Source organism: Crocuta crocuta, unplaced genomic scaffold, assembly GCF_008692635.1.
Source record: "Crocuta crocuta isolate KB4526 unplaced genomic scaffold, BGI_CrCroc_1.0 scaffold196, whole genome shotgun sequence".
Lineage (NCBI taxonomy): Eukaryota > Metazoa > Chordata > Mammalia > Carnivora > Hyaenidae > Crocuta > Crocuta crocuta.
In genome coordinates, this window is record NW_027531026.1 from 1510954 (window position 1) to 1527901 (window position 16948).

Consider the following 16948-nt stretch of genomic DNA (forward strand, 5'->3'; position numbering starts at 1 on the left):
ACACACACACACACACACACACACACACACACACACACCCGCCCCGTGTTATCACTGATGGCTCTTAATCTCATTGTACTTGCTGCTTTCCATGTCAGCCCCTTCCCCTAGGCCTGTGTAAACACTGCTAGGTTAAGATCCATCTCAAATTGCACTTCCTCCTTGATACCCTCCTAGTAACTGTAGTCAAACACTGGTCCTGCTCTTCACTGTACTTTCCGAATATGGAAACTAATTTTTTCTTTTTTTATATTACATAGTATGGTACATGTTTTCTAGAAGCACTGCTCAAGATCTTTTTATTAGGGGTCAGAGGTGCCTTTACCTCCAGATGACAGATTGTGCCACTGCGTCCCATTGCTGTATCCTGAATTCTTATTCACATTGGCTGTTAGATTAATGATGGTGTTAATTTGTTTTAGAAGACTACAGATTTTATTGTTTGCCTACAGATTAAGTCAGACATTTTCCCATCTTGAAAGTGTGCTTAGAATTTATTAAATTTTTTTTAGAAAAAATTGATTTTTAGAATGAAAAATCAATGAATAGTATTTGACATATAGTAAACTTTTGTTCATAAGCTATAGGGTTGTTTTAAGAAATTATTTCATGTATATAGTATGCCGCATGCTTGCGTTGCTGTTTCATAACTGAACAAACCCCAAATTGTCCTTTGCAAAAGTGCCAATTAATGCATTGGATACTTCAGAAATAACTAATGCTGATTACAAGGCAGTTTGATTACTACATAACAATGATTAAATGCTATCTAAAGTCTGTTTTGGAGGCCTGGAGTAAAAGTAGGTTACTGTAGTAGTTTGGGGATCTCGATACTTAACTATCCTTCCCAGCAGGATTCTATTAGAGAACAGAAAGGGGAGTAATAACCTTTTATTATCTAAAAACTGATTAGCTCCCTCCCCCTGAGGGTAGTCTCCATACCCTCACTCAGAGTGAGATGCTGGAACAGAAAGAGCAGAGTCCTGGCTAAGTCTCCTTACTTTGTGGAGCTCACACTTTACCAGATAGACACTAGAAGAGAAGGAGCCTTTTGAGACAATGCAGCCCACGGTAAAATAGCCAACATTTTTTAAGCACTATGTTTTAGATACTGTTCTTAATATGTATTTATGTAATTTTTCAGCAACTACTATAAGATAGGGAAATTGAAACTGGAGAGGATAAGTCAATTACTTAGGGCATCAAGTCATTCTTGACTTTGCTTTCTCTCCTATGCTTTGTGTCCATAAATTGTGAGACAGATCATTCCACTCCTCTGTTTAATACTTGCATATGTTCTACATTTCATTCACAGTGAAAGCTAAAGTCCTTACAGTAGCCTATCAGACTCTAGATGGCATCTTATTCATCCTCTGAACCCCTCTCTTTCTACCATCCTTCTCTCTTGCTTGTCTTTACTCATGCTGGCTTCTCTGCTATTTTATAGAATATACCACACTCTTTCCTGCATTAGGATCTTTACTTTAGGTGTTTACTCTGCCCACAATGTTTTTTTCTCAAATATCCATTGTCTTATTCTCTTATATCTTTCAGGTTTTGCTCAGAAATTAGCTTCACAGTGAGACTTATCTACATACCTTATTTAATACTGCTACTTGCCCCTACAATGTAAAGCGCTTACATTTATTAACTTACGATTTATTTATTATGTTTATTATCTTTCCCTCATTTGAATATAAGTTCTTTGAAGATAAGGATCTTTGGTTTGTTCACTGATCTCAAAAACTAGAACAGTACCTGGCATTCCACAAACATTTATTGAATTAAATGTGGGGGAGCATTTATGTCTTCTCCAAAAGTGTGTAGAGAGTAGTCCCTGAAACCCTCCCGCTTGTCATTCAGTGATTTATTGGAACTTGGAAAGTAGAGTTGTGTTCTTGGTCATAGTGTCATCTAATATATTAGAATCCTTTGGGAATTGTAGATTCGTATATCAGTCCCTGCCTTAATACAAGTTAGAAAAGACCTGTAGAGACTGTCTGGAAATCACATATTTAAATCTAAATATTAGTTATATGTCTTAAATAACAGACTATAACTATGCCCCATTCTGTAGCCAGTACTAAATATTATCATTATTGAAATAGAAATCTGGTAAGTACAAATCTGTATAACCAGGAAAGTAGTCATCACTATCTGGGTCCAGTGTATCCTTTTAAATTCTTTATTCTGAAGTCATTTTATGAAGAATTCTTAGAAGTAGGAATAAAGGTGTAGTACAAAAAAGTTATTAGAAAATTCAGTAAGAATTTAAACATAGCAAATCCAAAGTTTTTATTTCCTTGGTTGTAAAGGCTTACATACTTGAAATAGGCGGCTACCTTAACCTCCTGTCATGCGTGGACCTGGGTATATGCATCCTGTAAATCCCAATTCCTGATTCCAGATACATCTTTAATCAATTCTTGCCTATAATTACTCTGATTCTTCTTCCTACACTTTAACCATCAGAATCTGATACTGATTCCAGATGTAAATATTCTCTCTATGGGTTTTAGTTTATGATTCTTGCTGGTTTGTCATGTACTTGAATCATCATATGGAATACTTTTGAAAACATTTGGATGGCTTATAGTTTTGTTGGTAGAATACAGTATTCCCTGCTCCATAAATGTAAAATATTTTCCTTTTTAGATTTATAAAAATTAATTACAATGATAAATGTGGTGAATTTAAAAAATTCTACAATTACCTTTGGTTACAAAGTACCTTTTGTCTGCTTAGAAATCATCTTAAGTAAATCTTAGTGCACAAACATAAACATTTAAAAAACCCTTATTTCTGGGGCGCCTGGGTGGCTTAGTCGATTAACCGTCCGACTTTCACTTAGGTCATGATCTCGCGGCTCGTGGGTTCAAGCCCCGCATCGGCCTCTGTGCTGACTGCCAGCTCAGAGTCTGGAGCCTGTTTCAGAGTCTGTGACTCCTTCTCTCTCTGACCCTTCCCTGCTCACGCTGTCTCTCTCTCTCTCTCCTAGAAATAAATAAAACATTAAAAAAAGTTTAAAAAAAAACCCTTATTTCCTTTGCTCAAAACAGGGCAATCTAGATTCTTGTCATAAAATATTGCATGAAGACATCCTTCCTACTAAACGACTAGGTAAAAACATCATATTTCCTTCCCATCGCCCCTCCTAGAAATATATCGTTTACTCAGTGTTTCTTGAGTTTGATGAAGCTCATTGAGGATACTATCGTCTCAAAAATCAATTTTATCATCACAATAGACCCCAAAGTGCTTGCTGCCTCTTTGCATTCATCTTCTCAATCTTTTAATAATTGTCAGGCATCTTCTCATGTCAGTTTTTTCTCTTTGCTAATATGAGCAGAAAACTAAGAGTTCTGGGCCATGTTCAGTGGAAGTTAATGTAAAGATAACCTAGATGGTCCTATATACTTTTTTGAAAGATGCTGCAACACTTGGCAGCGCAGTAAAAAAGACAACAAAGGGTAAGGCAACAAAGATGATTGATTTCACTCTTGCATCATCCTCTAAGCCAGTGGTTGGAAAACTGTTCTGTAAAGGGCCAGATTATAAATATTTTAGGTTTTGTAGGCCATTCAGTCTCCATCTTATCTGCTGAATTCTGCCTTCGTAGTCTGAAAGCAGCCACAGACCAAACGTAAAGGAATGAGTGTGGCTGTGTTTTGATAAAACTTAATGTCCAGAAACAGGCAGTGTGGGCTGGAAACCCTGCTCTTTAGCATACTTGGGCTGATCAGTTGTTGAATAATGATGAAATGGTTTCTTGGATGATGAAATGGCAGAATGTTTCAAGATACATGAAGAATAAGATTTTTGAAAATCTCATATGTTAGATTTATAAAAAGATCAGATGAACTCCTGAAGTCTCTAAGAAAAAAGTCATAAAATCTTAAGCCTAGCAAATAGTAAGAAGTGCTCAACACAGAAACTAAAAACCTGAAATTGAGTCCAGTGGATTGAATGATTTTGGAAAGATCATCATAAAGACACTCTTCTCTTTTATATACTTCCTGACATCAGAATTCATTATGTTATTTGGGAGGGCTCAGCAGTTAAGACACATGCATGCGTTCCTATAAATCACAGAGTTATGTAAAACCATGGAATAAAAACCACCAGGTTATGGGAAAGTGGGCACAACATTGAAAAACCTCATCAATAACACTTAGAGATAAGAACCTCAAAAAAGATAGCATAGTTTTCTATGGCTAAATGGTTCTGAAATACTTACTACAGTAAATATGGCACTTTACCTTGAAAAAGACCTGAAGTTTACTTGCGGAAGAGGCCGTCAGAAGGGTGGTGAGTATTGTAAAGTGTTAGAACTATTTGAAATCAGATGGCGTAACATCAACTGTGGATAGATGGGTAAGGCATATAGCACTTGGTGAACTGAGAGGGCTATTAGGTATTTGAGGTGTGTTTTGTATATTCCCATGCATCTCATTTCAGCTGCGCACAGTTTTCTGCATTCACCTAGTGATTCTCACAGATGTAACTACATAAACAACCACTAATTTATTTTCTGCTTAAATTGGTTCCTAACTTAGCAGTTCTTTTGGGACAAAGTCATGTTTTCAAAACAGTGTTACTTGTAACACAACAACATAACAAACTGTTTTTGAGAATTTCTTTGGAAAGCAAAGGATCTCTGAATATAGGTGTTAATATTATTTCAGATTTTAGCATTAAAAGCTTTTTTTCTTTTAAAGCTTTTTTTTTTAATGTCTAAATAGGCAACCTGGCTTTTAATTAGTAATCGCATAGATTTTATTTAATTTCCATCAAGAATTCATGAAATAATTTTAATATTTTTAAAAATTCAGGATCAAGAACAAGTACTCAATGATACAGTGGATGGCAAGGAAATCTATAATACCATTCGTAGGAAAACAAAGGATGCCTTTTATAAAAATATTGTTAAAAAAGGTTATCTTCTAAAAAAGGGTAAGTGTTAACTTTAAGACTGAAGATTCAGTTTCAGCATTTTACTATTAATATTTAGTAGAAACATTGTAGGTACTGGGCATAAAACTTCCCACTAAGATTTGTATTTAATAAGTTGTTTTGACATGAATTATTATTAGTGATTGACCCTTATTTAAAGCTTTTATCTAAGCATCCTTGAAAATCTAGAGTTGAGGTATATTAGGTCAACATTTCCAAGCAGAATTTCATGAAACAAGCTTCCCTATTTCTAAGTATATCTTTTAAATCTTAAAGTCAGTTCCAGTTCCAGTGCAAGGTATTTGATTGTTTGCCCCCTCTCCACCCTGTACTTCATTATTATTTTTCTTTTTCAAGAGAAGCTTTTATGATACTCGTCATTCATTGTTTCCTTTTTTTTTTTTTTTAAGTTTATTTAGTTATTTTGAGAGAGAGACAGAGCACAGTTGCATGAGCTGGGGAGGGGTAGAGAGAGACCGAGCGAGAGAATCCCAAGCAGAGCCCGACATGGGGCTCAAACTCATGACCCATGAGATCATGACCTGAGTCAAAATGAAGAGTCAGATGCTTAACTGACTGAGCCACCCAAGTGCCCCAAACACATTCACTGTTTTGATGTTTCTGTTTTATAGATTTGTCTCAATTTGACATTGGAAATGTTACAGGGTTGGTTGTTAGGGTGCGTGGTAGAAGAGTTTTTTCTTATGACTGAAAAAAATTACTCCGAAGCAAGAATTTGAAAGATTTTATCTTAATGAAATCTCCAGAGATGTAGTTAAGGTGATTTTTGTCATATACAAGGCATTTTTCTACAGATAAATTGAGGCATTTTTTCAGTTTATAAAGATTGGTGTGTTATTGAAGCCTTGGATTAAAAGTGGAAATATGATTTTTATTTTTAGCAATAATAATTTTTATGATTTTAATATATATCACTTAAAAGTTTATTATTTCACTAAGGGGAAGCATGTTTGTTTGTATTTTAACAGGCAAAGGAAAACGGTGGAAAAATTTATATTTTATCTTAGAGGGCAGTGATGCCCAACTTATTTATTTTGAAAGTGAAAAGCGAGCTACAAAACCAAAAGGATTAATAGATCTCAGTGTATGTTCTGTCTATGTTGTTCATGATAGTCTCTTTGGCAGGTAAGAAATTGGTTTCCTATTTCTTTTTAGAATTGTTTTAATCATAAAACAGGTGGATATGTTCAGATCGTTTTTCAAAGCTTAGCCAACTGATGTTGCAAGTCCTAAAATCATCTGAAAACATCAGATTTACTTCATGGGGTAATTTCTGTCTTCTTTATTTATTTTAAACTAACCTGTTGCGTGAAATTCTAGTCTTATATTACATAGGCATGTTTCCTACCTGTCCTCACCACAGTGTTTGGAGTGACTGATTGCAAGTCTTGTTTTCTTTCCAATTTTATCACGTTCTCTCTTAACTCCCGGCATCTGATAGTACTGAGTTCACTCAGTTGTACTATTAACTTGACACTTCTGTTCCTAGAAAATTTGATATTAAGAAACAATTTCAATATAAAAATAATTGCTTCCTAGGAAATAGGAGAGTACTTCATATTTGGAGTTGAGGCTTTTTTTTTTTTTTTTTTTTAAGTAAGTTCTACACNAAAATAAATACAAATGTATAAGCTAAAGCTGAATCCTGGACATCAAGGCAAATCCAGTTCTTGATTACATTTAATTTTTTTTATTAAGAACAATGGCCTTTCTTTACCTTTCCCCTTCAGTATTATTACCAATCCATTCTAGTCTTTTTATATATATGTATCATTTTTATTACTTATCGGTATTAATAAAACACAAAACCATTAAAACAAGTGATTTTTACAGCATTTCTGCTGCAGGATGGCATTTATACTAAGCAGGTCTAGTTTTATCGTGTTTAAAACTAAGTTGAGAAAACTTCAAAGCAAATACCTGTAGAGCATATATCTTTGTCATTTCTTCTTTCCAAACTGTGTTTAGGAGATCACAATAGTGTTATTGTTTAGCTTTAATTACAACAAAATTTATAATTAAAAATTTAGTCAATTTTTAAATTTTTTTAATGTTTTATTTATTTTTGAGAGAGAGAGAGACAGAGACAGAGACAGCATGAGCAGGGGATGGACAGAGAGAGAGAGGGAAACACAGGATCTGAAGATAGGCTCCAGACTCTGAGCTAGCTGTCAGCACAGAGCCAGACACGAGGCTCGAACCCACGAACCGTGAGATCATGACCTGCGCCGAAGTCAAACGCTCAACTGACTGAGCCACCCAGGTGCCCCTAGTCAGTTTTTTTAAATGATCAAGGTTTGAGGAATGCTGACTTGAACAGATAGCTTATCCTTATTGTAGGGCTTTTTGGAACCTTAGCCCAGTGTTTATGTTGTGAATCAGTCACTAAGAGGGAAGTATAATATGAAGTATTTTCATGAGTCGTTTTGACTTTGATAACTCCTCCCACCTTTTTCCCCCCCTATCACTTCCTAATATTTCATAAAGACAGCTGTTCCAAAAACACAAAAATTTTGTGGGTAACATAGGATTTCCTAAGATTTTTTTCCCCTCCCTTAAAAACATGGAATCTTGGCCTTTGGGTGTGGTTAAATCAGACTTCTGGCTCTTTTTCTTTTTATCTTTCTCCTGTGCTTGCCTTTGTGTGCACTGAATTTTGTCACAAAACAGCTTCCTTCATGGTAGCAAAGTGGCATATTGTACCCAAAGGAAAAGTAAGTGTTCCTTCCAGTAATGATTGAAAATCCTGAGAATGCTCTACTGAACCACCTCTCAATTAGTCTGTAGTCTTGACTTACCTGAAGTAGCAAGGAGTGGGATTACCTTCATAAACAGAGGCCATTGGGCGCCCAAACCATGTTGCTGAAGGTGATCCCATCCAAATAGTGAGGCTTCTCTGTATTCTCTGTGGGAGAGGGAAATGGATGTTGGGGAGACTCTCCCAGTATTCACCACCAGTCTCCGTTCCCTTTTAGTGCTATGAATGGTTCCAAGAGGGAAGAGATTTTGAGGACAAGCCTATTGAAATAGTAATATGAAATAAGTGGCTCTTAAGCCAAATGTTAGAAGATGGGTATAAATTCATTTAGATTGTTAGATTAGAACTTCTCAACTAGCATACCACAAATAGGTTATAGGTGTCACTTGAGATATTGGTGGTTGTAAAATATTACTGTGATAAAAATATTAAATGTTTTGCATTTCAAAATCTATACAACTTGAAATTATGACTTCTTTTATAAACTGTTTTAATTCATTATTTGATCATGGCAAAAGAATTGGGCATATAACACATGTAGACCAAAAAGCTGTCTGCAATGCACACACTTGAATACTTCCCTCTGAGTTTCTTCTTAAATCACCCATTTACTCTGAATGTTATTTTATTTGTATTTTTGTTGTTGTTGTTGATCATCATTGAAATTACTATTGTTTTGGGTAAAACTTAGTTTCATTTTGTTTTTTACATTTACATTTTTTTCTGTTAACACAGAAATTAACTTTGTTTTTACTGTAAAATATATAAGGAAGTTCTTGAAAAATATAACGAGATATTTTTTCATTGTTCTTTATGATTGGCTTTAATGTACAATAGTTACTTTCCCACCATAAAGAGCAGTTGGGTAATTAAAGCTGGAAAGTTATTAAATTCAAAAGATAACAGTAGCCTTAATTAAAAAAAAAAATGCAGCCTATTAATTAGGCCTCTCAAGAAATGTGTTGGGATTAGGTTATGATCTCATAGTTCATGAGTTCCAGCCCTACATCAGGCTCTCTGCTGACAACATGGAGTCTGCTAGGGATCCTCTCTCTCCCTCTCTCTCTCTACCCCTCCTCCACTCATGTGCATTCACTCTCTCTCTGTCAGTCGCTCTCTCTTTCAAATATTAAAAAAATGTATTGGGATAACTAAAGCCAATACATCTCATCCTCAGCCTAAATACTTTGCATATAAGTTAATCAGTGGTGCCAATCACATTGTGTTGGTACCTTACCACTAAAGAACTGTTAATGTTAAATAAAAGCCCCTCGCCCCCCACGCCATTTCCCTTCCAGTCCCCTCCCCTCCATAGATCTGTTCCTGTGATATCAGGTTATATTTGGGAAGCCTGTTGGGAACTCTTGCAGTTAATAGCTAAAGCTAAAGCCCAAATGCTTCACACAGAGTTGGAGAATTTGGTTGTTGAATCAGTGTGCATGGAAATGGTGAGTTTTATGTTTGAAGCCAAAAAGCAAAAGCAGTAGAAGAGATACCATTTTCAAATAGTACTTGACTGTGTTCAGATAGTATTATCAGTAAATGCATTGGTGTATCAAATGATAGAGGCTGTATACAGGTCCAGAGATTACAGTTGTTTTTTTGTTTTTTTTTAATTTTTTTTAATGTTTGTTTCTTTTTGAAGACAGAGGTCAAGTGTGAGCAGGGGAAGGGCACTGAGGGAGGGAGACACAGAATCTGAAGCAGGCTCCAGGCTCTGAGCTGTCAGCAGAGAGCCCAACACAGGGCTTGAACTCACAAACCGTGGGATCATGAGCTGAGCTGAAGTTGGATGCTTTTCCAGTTGAGCCACCCAGGCGTCCTGAGATTACATTTTCAGTACACACTGATGAATCTGCAAACATTAGAGAAATACTTGGAAGTAAATGTTGGTTATTCAAAGGGTTACCACAAAAATTAGTGAGGATAAAGTATTTAAAACATCCTTTAAAAGAAAGAAGATATTGCAGAAATAGTATTTAAGTTTATGATCAATGATGAAGCTTCATGATACGAACATTTAAAGATTTTATATCAAAAATTCATTCTGGAAAATAAGCAATATGGAGAGGTTCTTATATGTAAAAGTCTGTCTTTGGCCCTGAATTCTCCATTAAATATTATAAAATGGAGTCTTATAAAATCCAGGCTGCTTCAGCTGCACATGTTTTCAGCTTTATGGGAGGAAAGAGGATCAGAACAGTACTCTACTCTTTGATACCAGAGTCTGTCAGTCACCAAGAAGAAGAATTATGCTGAAGTGCATGATCTATAAGAAAAAAACGTCTTGGTGAATGATTCCCACTTTGCAGATTAGTTGAAGAATGGGTAAACTTCCTCAAAATTAGAAGTAGAACACAAAATTATACTCATGTGTTCTGATAGTTTATGGATTCAAGGCAGAAATTCAGCTTTGGATAAATGAGGTTAAAAATGATTCCCTATTGATACTTATAATTTCAATGATAACCTTAAAGAAGTATTAAGACAAATAAAGCTACATGTGTGTAAACTTGGGGAAAAGCTGTACCATTATTTTGATGTACTTTCTATGAACAGGCACAAGTGAACTGAAAACCAATTTGCAGTATCAAAAAAGGTCAACATTACACTTGCCAATTAAAGGAAATGACTGCTAGAGTTAAGGAAAGATTGTATCTTCTAATGCAATTTAAAGAGACTGAACTATTCCTATTATGGTTAATATGAAGAGTTTCAGGTAGTAGAAAAGCAGTAAATACATATTTTCCATTTGCTACAAGATCACAGCTTGCTTATTGTGCAGTTTCATGTTGAAGGTGGCTTTTAAGAATTTGAAGACATTGTATTTAATGAGACCAGGTCTAAACCTGGTATGAAAACGTTCTATTCTTTTATTTTAAAGAACTGAATTTTTTTTCAAAGCCTGCCAGATTACCATCATCAACTGTATTTTTGAGGGCCTTACTGTGAAATAGTTGGGTAGTACCAAGAAAGAGTGGATGGCAAGAAAAACAGCATCAGCATTATCAAGGAAATGAACTGATTACTCCTACCAAATAGTAGCACTAGGGAAAAAGAGGTTGATAACAAAAATTGTATCCTGGAATGCAGATCTCATAGTACAAAAGGGGAGGTTAGCAATCTTTTTCTTTGAAATATATGGCTAGCACTGAACATTTCTTGCTTTGGGGAATGGCTGGCACCCAGTACACTGACTCACCTGTGGCCTGTGCATAGAATGGCATGTGAAGGTTAACAGCAGCCCCTGTAGTAGAGGTGAACCATATTCTTGCTCAGGCCGTGGTGCAGGAATGTTAGCAGGGCACTGCTCATGTGCCTGTTTTCCCAAACTGTTTTAGTGCACAGCTGTGTGCTTTTTCCCGACTATTTTCAGTAGTACGAGGTCTCTAAGCATTCTGTTTCTTTATATTAAACTTCTCACTTTTAGTATAGCTTTACTTTAAATATAATCATTCCAGAAGGACAAGCTGAAAAACATTTCAGTGATAGAATTATTGTAGTGAATATTTATGGGGGAATGTTGTGTACCATTTGTCTTTTCATAGGCCTAATCTTTCATTGTGGCAGTATTTATTGTTTATCTTCATTTATGAACGATGTTTTTGCTGGATATTAAGTTTTAAGGTGACATATTTTTTCAGTATTTTAAAGACTTTTTTCCTACCTCCAGCATTTTATTTCTACTTCTGGTTATCTCTTAGAAATAATAGATCTTTTTTGTGTGTGTACTGTATTTTATCTTTCTCAGGTTGCTGTGAGATTTTTCTTTAGATTTTTAGCAGCTAAACAAAAATATGCCTACTGTAATTTAAAAAAAAAACACTTTATCCTAATGTTGGCAGAGCTTCTTTAGTACTGATGTCTTTTTCCAGTTTCAGAAAATTCTTGGTTATAATCTCTTTAAACAGTTCTTCTGCCACATTTTCGTGCATCTTCTGTGATTCATGTTACATGTTAAAACTTTTACTCTGTCCCATGTGTCTCTTACATAGTTTTCCAGGTTTTTATATTTTTTTCCTTTATGTGCCTTAGGTTGGGTATTCTGTCTTTCACTTCCCTAATCTGCTCTTGTGTTACTGAATGCATTTCTTCAGGTCTTAATTTTATTAACTACATTTTTCAATTCAGAATTTTCATTTGATTCTCTTACAGATGTAGTTATCTGGCAAAATTCTCTATTTTGTTTGTTACCTGTTTTCTTAAACCTTTTAATTACAGCTTTTTGAAAGTTGTATCTGACAGTGTCTGGATTATATGTAGGTCTTTTTCCTTTGTTTTTTTTGTTGTTTGTTTTGTTTTTGTTTGTTTTTAGCTTTTCAGTCATTTGATCATGATTCCTGGGATGTCTACTTATGTTTGACTAAATGGTGGACAATTCTATATGAAAAACTATAGAAGCTATGGATAATGTTATTGCCTCCAGAAAGGATTGTTTCTCTGCCAGATGAGTCCCCTCAGGGATCGATTGGAGGTATAATGGGTGTGTTAGTGAAGGCTGTTCTATTTCTGGTGTGCCCTTACTCTGAAGGCATGGCCCTGCAGGAGTCTTAACTCAAAGCCTTTTCTTTTAAAGGTCCTAAAGTCATGTGTCTCCTAGCAATATGAAACTGTTGAATGTGCTGGTTTGGCTTCTGAGCCTCTTAGATGGTTGCTTTCTGCTTAGCTTCTCAGCTTCTTGTCCTACTCGGTTAGAAACTGGCAACACCTTCAAAGATGAAGCTGTGGAAAGTCAGGCTCATCTCACTGTGATCTTGGCCTCTCAAGTCTTAGCTGCTTTGGTTGTTCTCCAGTGATTTCAAATGATGTTTTTTGTTTTGTTTATATTTTATGGAGCCAGGAAGGTCTGACTGATTGAAGACAATTTCAGATTCTCAAGTTTCTAATTGGTGTTTTCTATTACTTTATAGCCTTCTCAGACATGAAACGATGGTTTTTTTAATCTTTAATAAATGCTTCAGCTTGTACTTGGGGTTTTTTGCTATGGCCTCCTAACATTAAGAGATATAATCTTTGGTTAAAGCAGCTAGAAATAACATTTATTGAGTTTCAAAAACATGAAGGCCCTTACTGAACATTTTATGATCATTTTCAAGTCTAGGTGAAAAGCCAGCACATCTTCAAAAACGATATAAAGTACTATCTAATGTATTTCCATGTCAGATGAATTCTAGTATGGTGCATGCTGTTGGATGACAAGAACTAACATGTACTGTGTATGGCTGTTGGGTTACCTAATCATCAGAATAAGCGTATTGTGAACGGATGATGTTTCCATTTTAACAGATGAGGATAAATGGTCAGTTGTAGAAAAAAAGAAAAGAGAATAGGTTTTTAAAAAGTCATCCACAATCTACTGAGAGATAATCAGTAAGAACATTTTTGGTCTAAGAACATGTCTAGTCTTTCCAGCACACATAAATGTATATTACATATCATTCTGAAGTGTTGAGTTCAGTAACATTTTGCTTTAAAAAGTTTTTAGATGGGCAATTCTAGCATAAAACATTTTGAAATTTTGAAGGATTGATAAAATTTCAGCAGTGCTGACAAAAAGTTTTCTAAAATATATGTAGCTGGCATTTTATTTTTTCAGTAATGATCTGGTACAATGGAGTATTTCTCAAAATGAAGAGTTATGTTAATTGATAGACATTATATAATTATATGTTAGGATTTTTTTTAAGTTGGTCTGTTTCAATGCATTTTGTTAAGCTTCCTAATAACTTTTCTGTTTGTATTTTAAAGGCCAAACTGTTTTCAGATAGTGGTTCAGCACTTTAGTGAAGAACATTACATTTTTTACTTTGCAGGAGAAACTCCAGAACAAGCAGAGGTAAGTTCAGTGTTTTTTCAACTACTGCATCCCTTTATATTTAGCTCATGTTTTCTTTTTAACTAGAATAGAAAACTATTAAATTTATGATAAAGACATAAAAAGGAAGACTGAAATCTAATCATCTTTTCCAAGGGATGAGAACTTTGATGTGTAAATATTTTTTAAGAGAAATGCAGAAAAGCGCAGTGAAGGGTTATTAGGAATGAAAACTCCATTTTAAATTGACCTTTAAATACTCTATGATGTTGAGTCCAACTGAAATGCTATTTAAAATCCTCTCTGCAGAAAGGTTATAGATATTCTCAGTTCAATTGAAAGCTAAGCCAGTTAGTTTTGCTAACAAGCACTATATTCGTCACTAGTCCATTCCTAAAGATAGAAGTTCAGTCATCAAAAAGAAAAGTATTTTAGGAATTTGCTGTTTTCTCTAACTTTACATAGAATGTCTACTTTCAGCACTAGGTATTGATCTATGTGCAGTGCCCTTAAAACTTCTATTAAATTTTAAGCAGTGTTGTGAAGAGACTTTTGATTGAACCATAGTGTTTCAGCGGTATTTATTGGTATTTTGCACAAATATGGTGATATTTGTTCTGCTTACAGTCTATAGAAGGAATTGGAAGGTGGTTAAAAGGTCAAAGAAAACTTTGTTGTAAATAGAAGGTTAATTTGCCAATCTGGATATAAGGCAGAAGCTCTTTAAACTGGATCCTGCCATGTGTCTCTGATTTGTAAATTATGAAAATAGCTCTGATTCTAGAATGAACTTGATGAATGAGCCACATTCCATAATAGTTTCAGTCATTGTTTTGTGGGCATTATTCCTAATATTTAGATACAAAAAGTAGAATTCAAAACATTTTAGTAACAGATAAACATTTTTTTTAAGGCTAGAAATTGAGTTAGGAAAGAAATTTAAACTTCAGTACCCTGTCTTCCAGTTTTTACACCATGTTCCTCTTTCTAAATAAAGATGTGTTGCATATTTCCATGACATTTCAGGATAAATAGAACATCTTCTTTTTGTATATACTTTCTTTATGCATATACTTTCTTTATGCATATACTTTCCATATTCTTTATTTCCGTGTACCACTTAGGGTCCCAAAATACCACTGGTGTTTCCAGTTTCTTTTACTTTGGTGGTCTGTGGGGTCTGTTACTTTGGTTACTGTCTTCTGTTTCTAAAGCTATGCTAATTGATTTGGTCTTAGTTTGTTCTTAAAGATATTCTCTAAACATTCACACAGTTCAGACTGATTGAAATAGCCAACAAGCAAAAGAGAAAATTGAATAAAGCAATAATGCAGGGCTTTGTGCACATATGTAAGCCAAAGTGAAATGTTTAGACTTGTTTTTGGTAAACCTAAGATTGTTCTCTCCTTTCTTCAGACCACTAGATAAACATTTAAAAATACAGCTTCAACCTAACTGGAATAGTAGCCTGAAAATTTTTTTTAATGTTCCACTTGAAAAGCTTATCAGTAACTCAGATCCCCTTACACATTTCTACGTATATCCTGGTCTGAGGTAAGATTAGAATACTCATCAAGTCAGTCAAAACACACACAGCTGGTTGAGCAGTCAGCCCTCCTTTCACAAAATATGACTGCTTAATAACCGTACATAATTTTATTTGGCTAATGGCCAGTCATGGTGTACTTAACATTAATTGAGGGATTCTACAGAAATAAAATTTTAAGAATTTATTACAATAGTTTTGGTCACTGTTTTACTTCATGGGGCCACAAATGTATTAAAGTGCAACATGTTTTTGAGTGTAGAAATGACAGTCTGGAAAAGGAAAAACTTGTGAATTTCAAAAAAAAAATGATTGGAAACTGGATAAACTAATGTACAGTATATTTCTTTGAAATGCTGTCATTTTTTGTAGGATTGGATGAAAGGTCTACAGGCATTCTGCAATTTACGGAAGAGTAGTCCAGGGACATCTAATAAACGCCTGCGTCAGGTGAAACTTAATTTTCTTTGATTTGAGGTTGTCACATTTTGCTGTATTACTTTGTTCTTTATTTCTAGCTGAACTGTTTGGGCAACATTTCAAACACTTTTGAATTATTAAAAGAAGTTTATTTTTCCAGGTTATTTTAAAACCAGGCTTCTGCTTGCTTCAGTAGCAGGAGAAATAGTTATTTATGAAAGAGAATGTTCTTTAGATACTTAGTGAGTACTTAGTCCATAATGCCATCTTTTGAACACATACTAAGGATTTTATTTCTTTACTTAACAATACCAAACCAACAACCATAGAAACCGTTCTGTTGGCCAGTTTCATTGTTTTTTTTTTTCCCTCAAAAAATTATTTTGGCCTGTTTTAAAAAATTAGAACTAAAGGTACTTACTGAAAAAAGTCATCTGGCTTTAAGCATTATGCCAAATAAACTTTTCTGTTTTTTACTTTATAGTAATTGCTTTTGAAACCTATTACATAACTAATTAGTATCCTGTCTTATTTGAACCTTAACATGTCATACGTGATCATTTTATAGAGAGTTAAATTGGGCTTTCTCTTTCATTCTTGGTATGTAAAATCAACTCTGTACCCTCCATGTCTTTTTTTTTTATAGTTATCCCTAGATAGTTGGAAAAAGTTAAGTAATTTTAACATTCTTGGAGTTATGAGGAGCACTTAGTACAATATTTATTGACCAAAGTGATTCTTGTTTTATTTATGGAAATTTCCAGTAATCTTTTTGAATTTAATTTATCTATTTCAAGTGGATAAATGGTTAATATTTAGATGACTGTAAGTTATATTTCCTGTAATCAAAAGTTTAACCCTTTCTCCAAGGACATTTTAGTTATACACATAATTGTTATGTGTTCTCAAATCAAAGTTTAACATTTTGTAAGCTCTGAAAAATCAGACTGAGTTTTTGCAGATTGTGTCTTGTGTGCAACTTTAGCTATAAAGTTACCATTTTTATCTCTTGAGCCTTTTTGCAGGTACTCTGCTGGAACTTTTACCCATATTATTGCTAATCCTTACAACAACCTGCAGTGTAGACTTTATCCTAATTCTTTTACCTGAGGAGGTGAGGCTCAGAGGCTGACTTGTCCTATGCCACACAAGTAGTATATGGCTAGAGGGAAAGAGGGCCTTCCTGGAAAGCATATGGTCTAAGTTTTGGCCAAAACTGACAATAACTTAGCTGCTTTGGATTTGTATATTTTTCTGTAAAATGAGAAGGCAGAATCAGTGTATTAAAAATATTTTCTGGGGGTGCCTTGGTGGCTCAGTAGGTTAAGCGTCTGATGGTTTCAGCTCAGGTCATGATCTCATGGTTGTTGAGTTCAAGCCCCACATCAAATCCTGTCTCCCTCTCTCTCTCTGCCCCCCCCCCCCCCCCCCCCTC

The 16948-nt window shown here is 34.8% G+C and overlaps 2 protein-coding genes across 2 annotated transcripts in view; one reads left to right on the top strand and one right to left on the bottom strand.

Moving 5' to 3' along the window:
* The window catches only part of RASA1 (RAS p21 protein activator 1), a 110297-nt gene that overhangs the window by 78283 nt on the left and 15066 nt on the right, over window positions 1-16948 (top strand). Inside the window, 4 exon segments of the mRNA XM_077770970.1 lie at window positions 4833-4953; window positions 5943-6099; window positions 13481-13568; window positions 15466-15543. Of these exon segments, the coding sequence (XP_077627096.1) occupies window positions 4833-4953; window positions 5943-6099; window positions 13481-13568; window positions 15466-15543 (444 nt within the window).
* The window catches only part of CCNH (cyclin H), a 43826-nt gene continuing 36244 nt past the window's right edge, over window positions 9367-16948 (bottom strand). The window contains exon 11 of the mRNA XM_077770969.1: window positions 9367-9587. The gene's annotated coding sequence lies outside the window, so the exon portion shown is untranslated. The remainder of the gene's footprint in view (window positions 9588-16948) is intronic.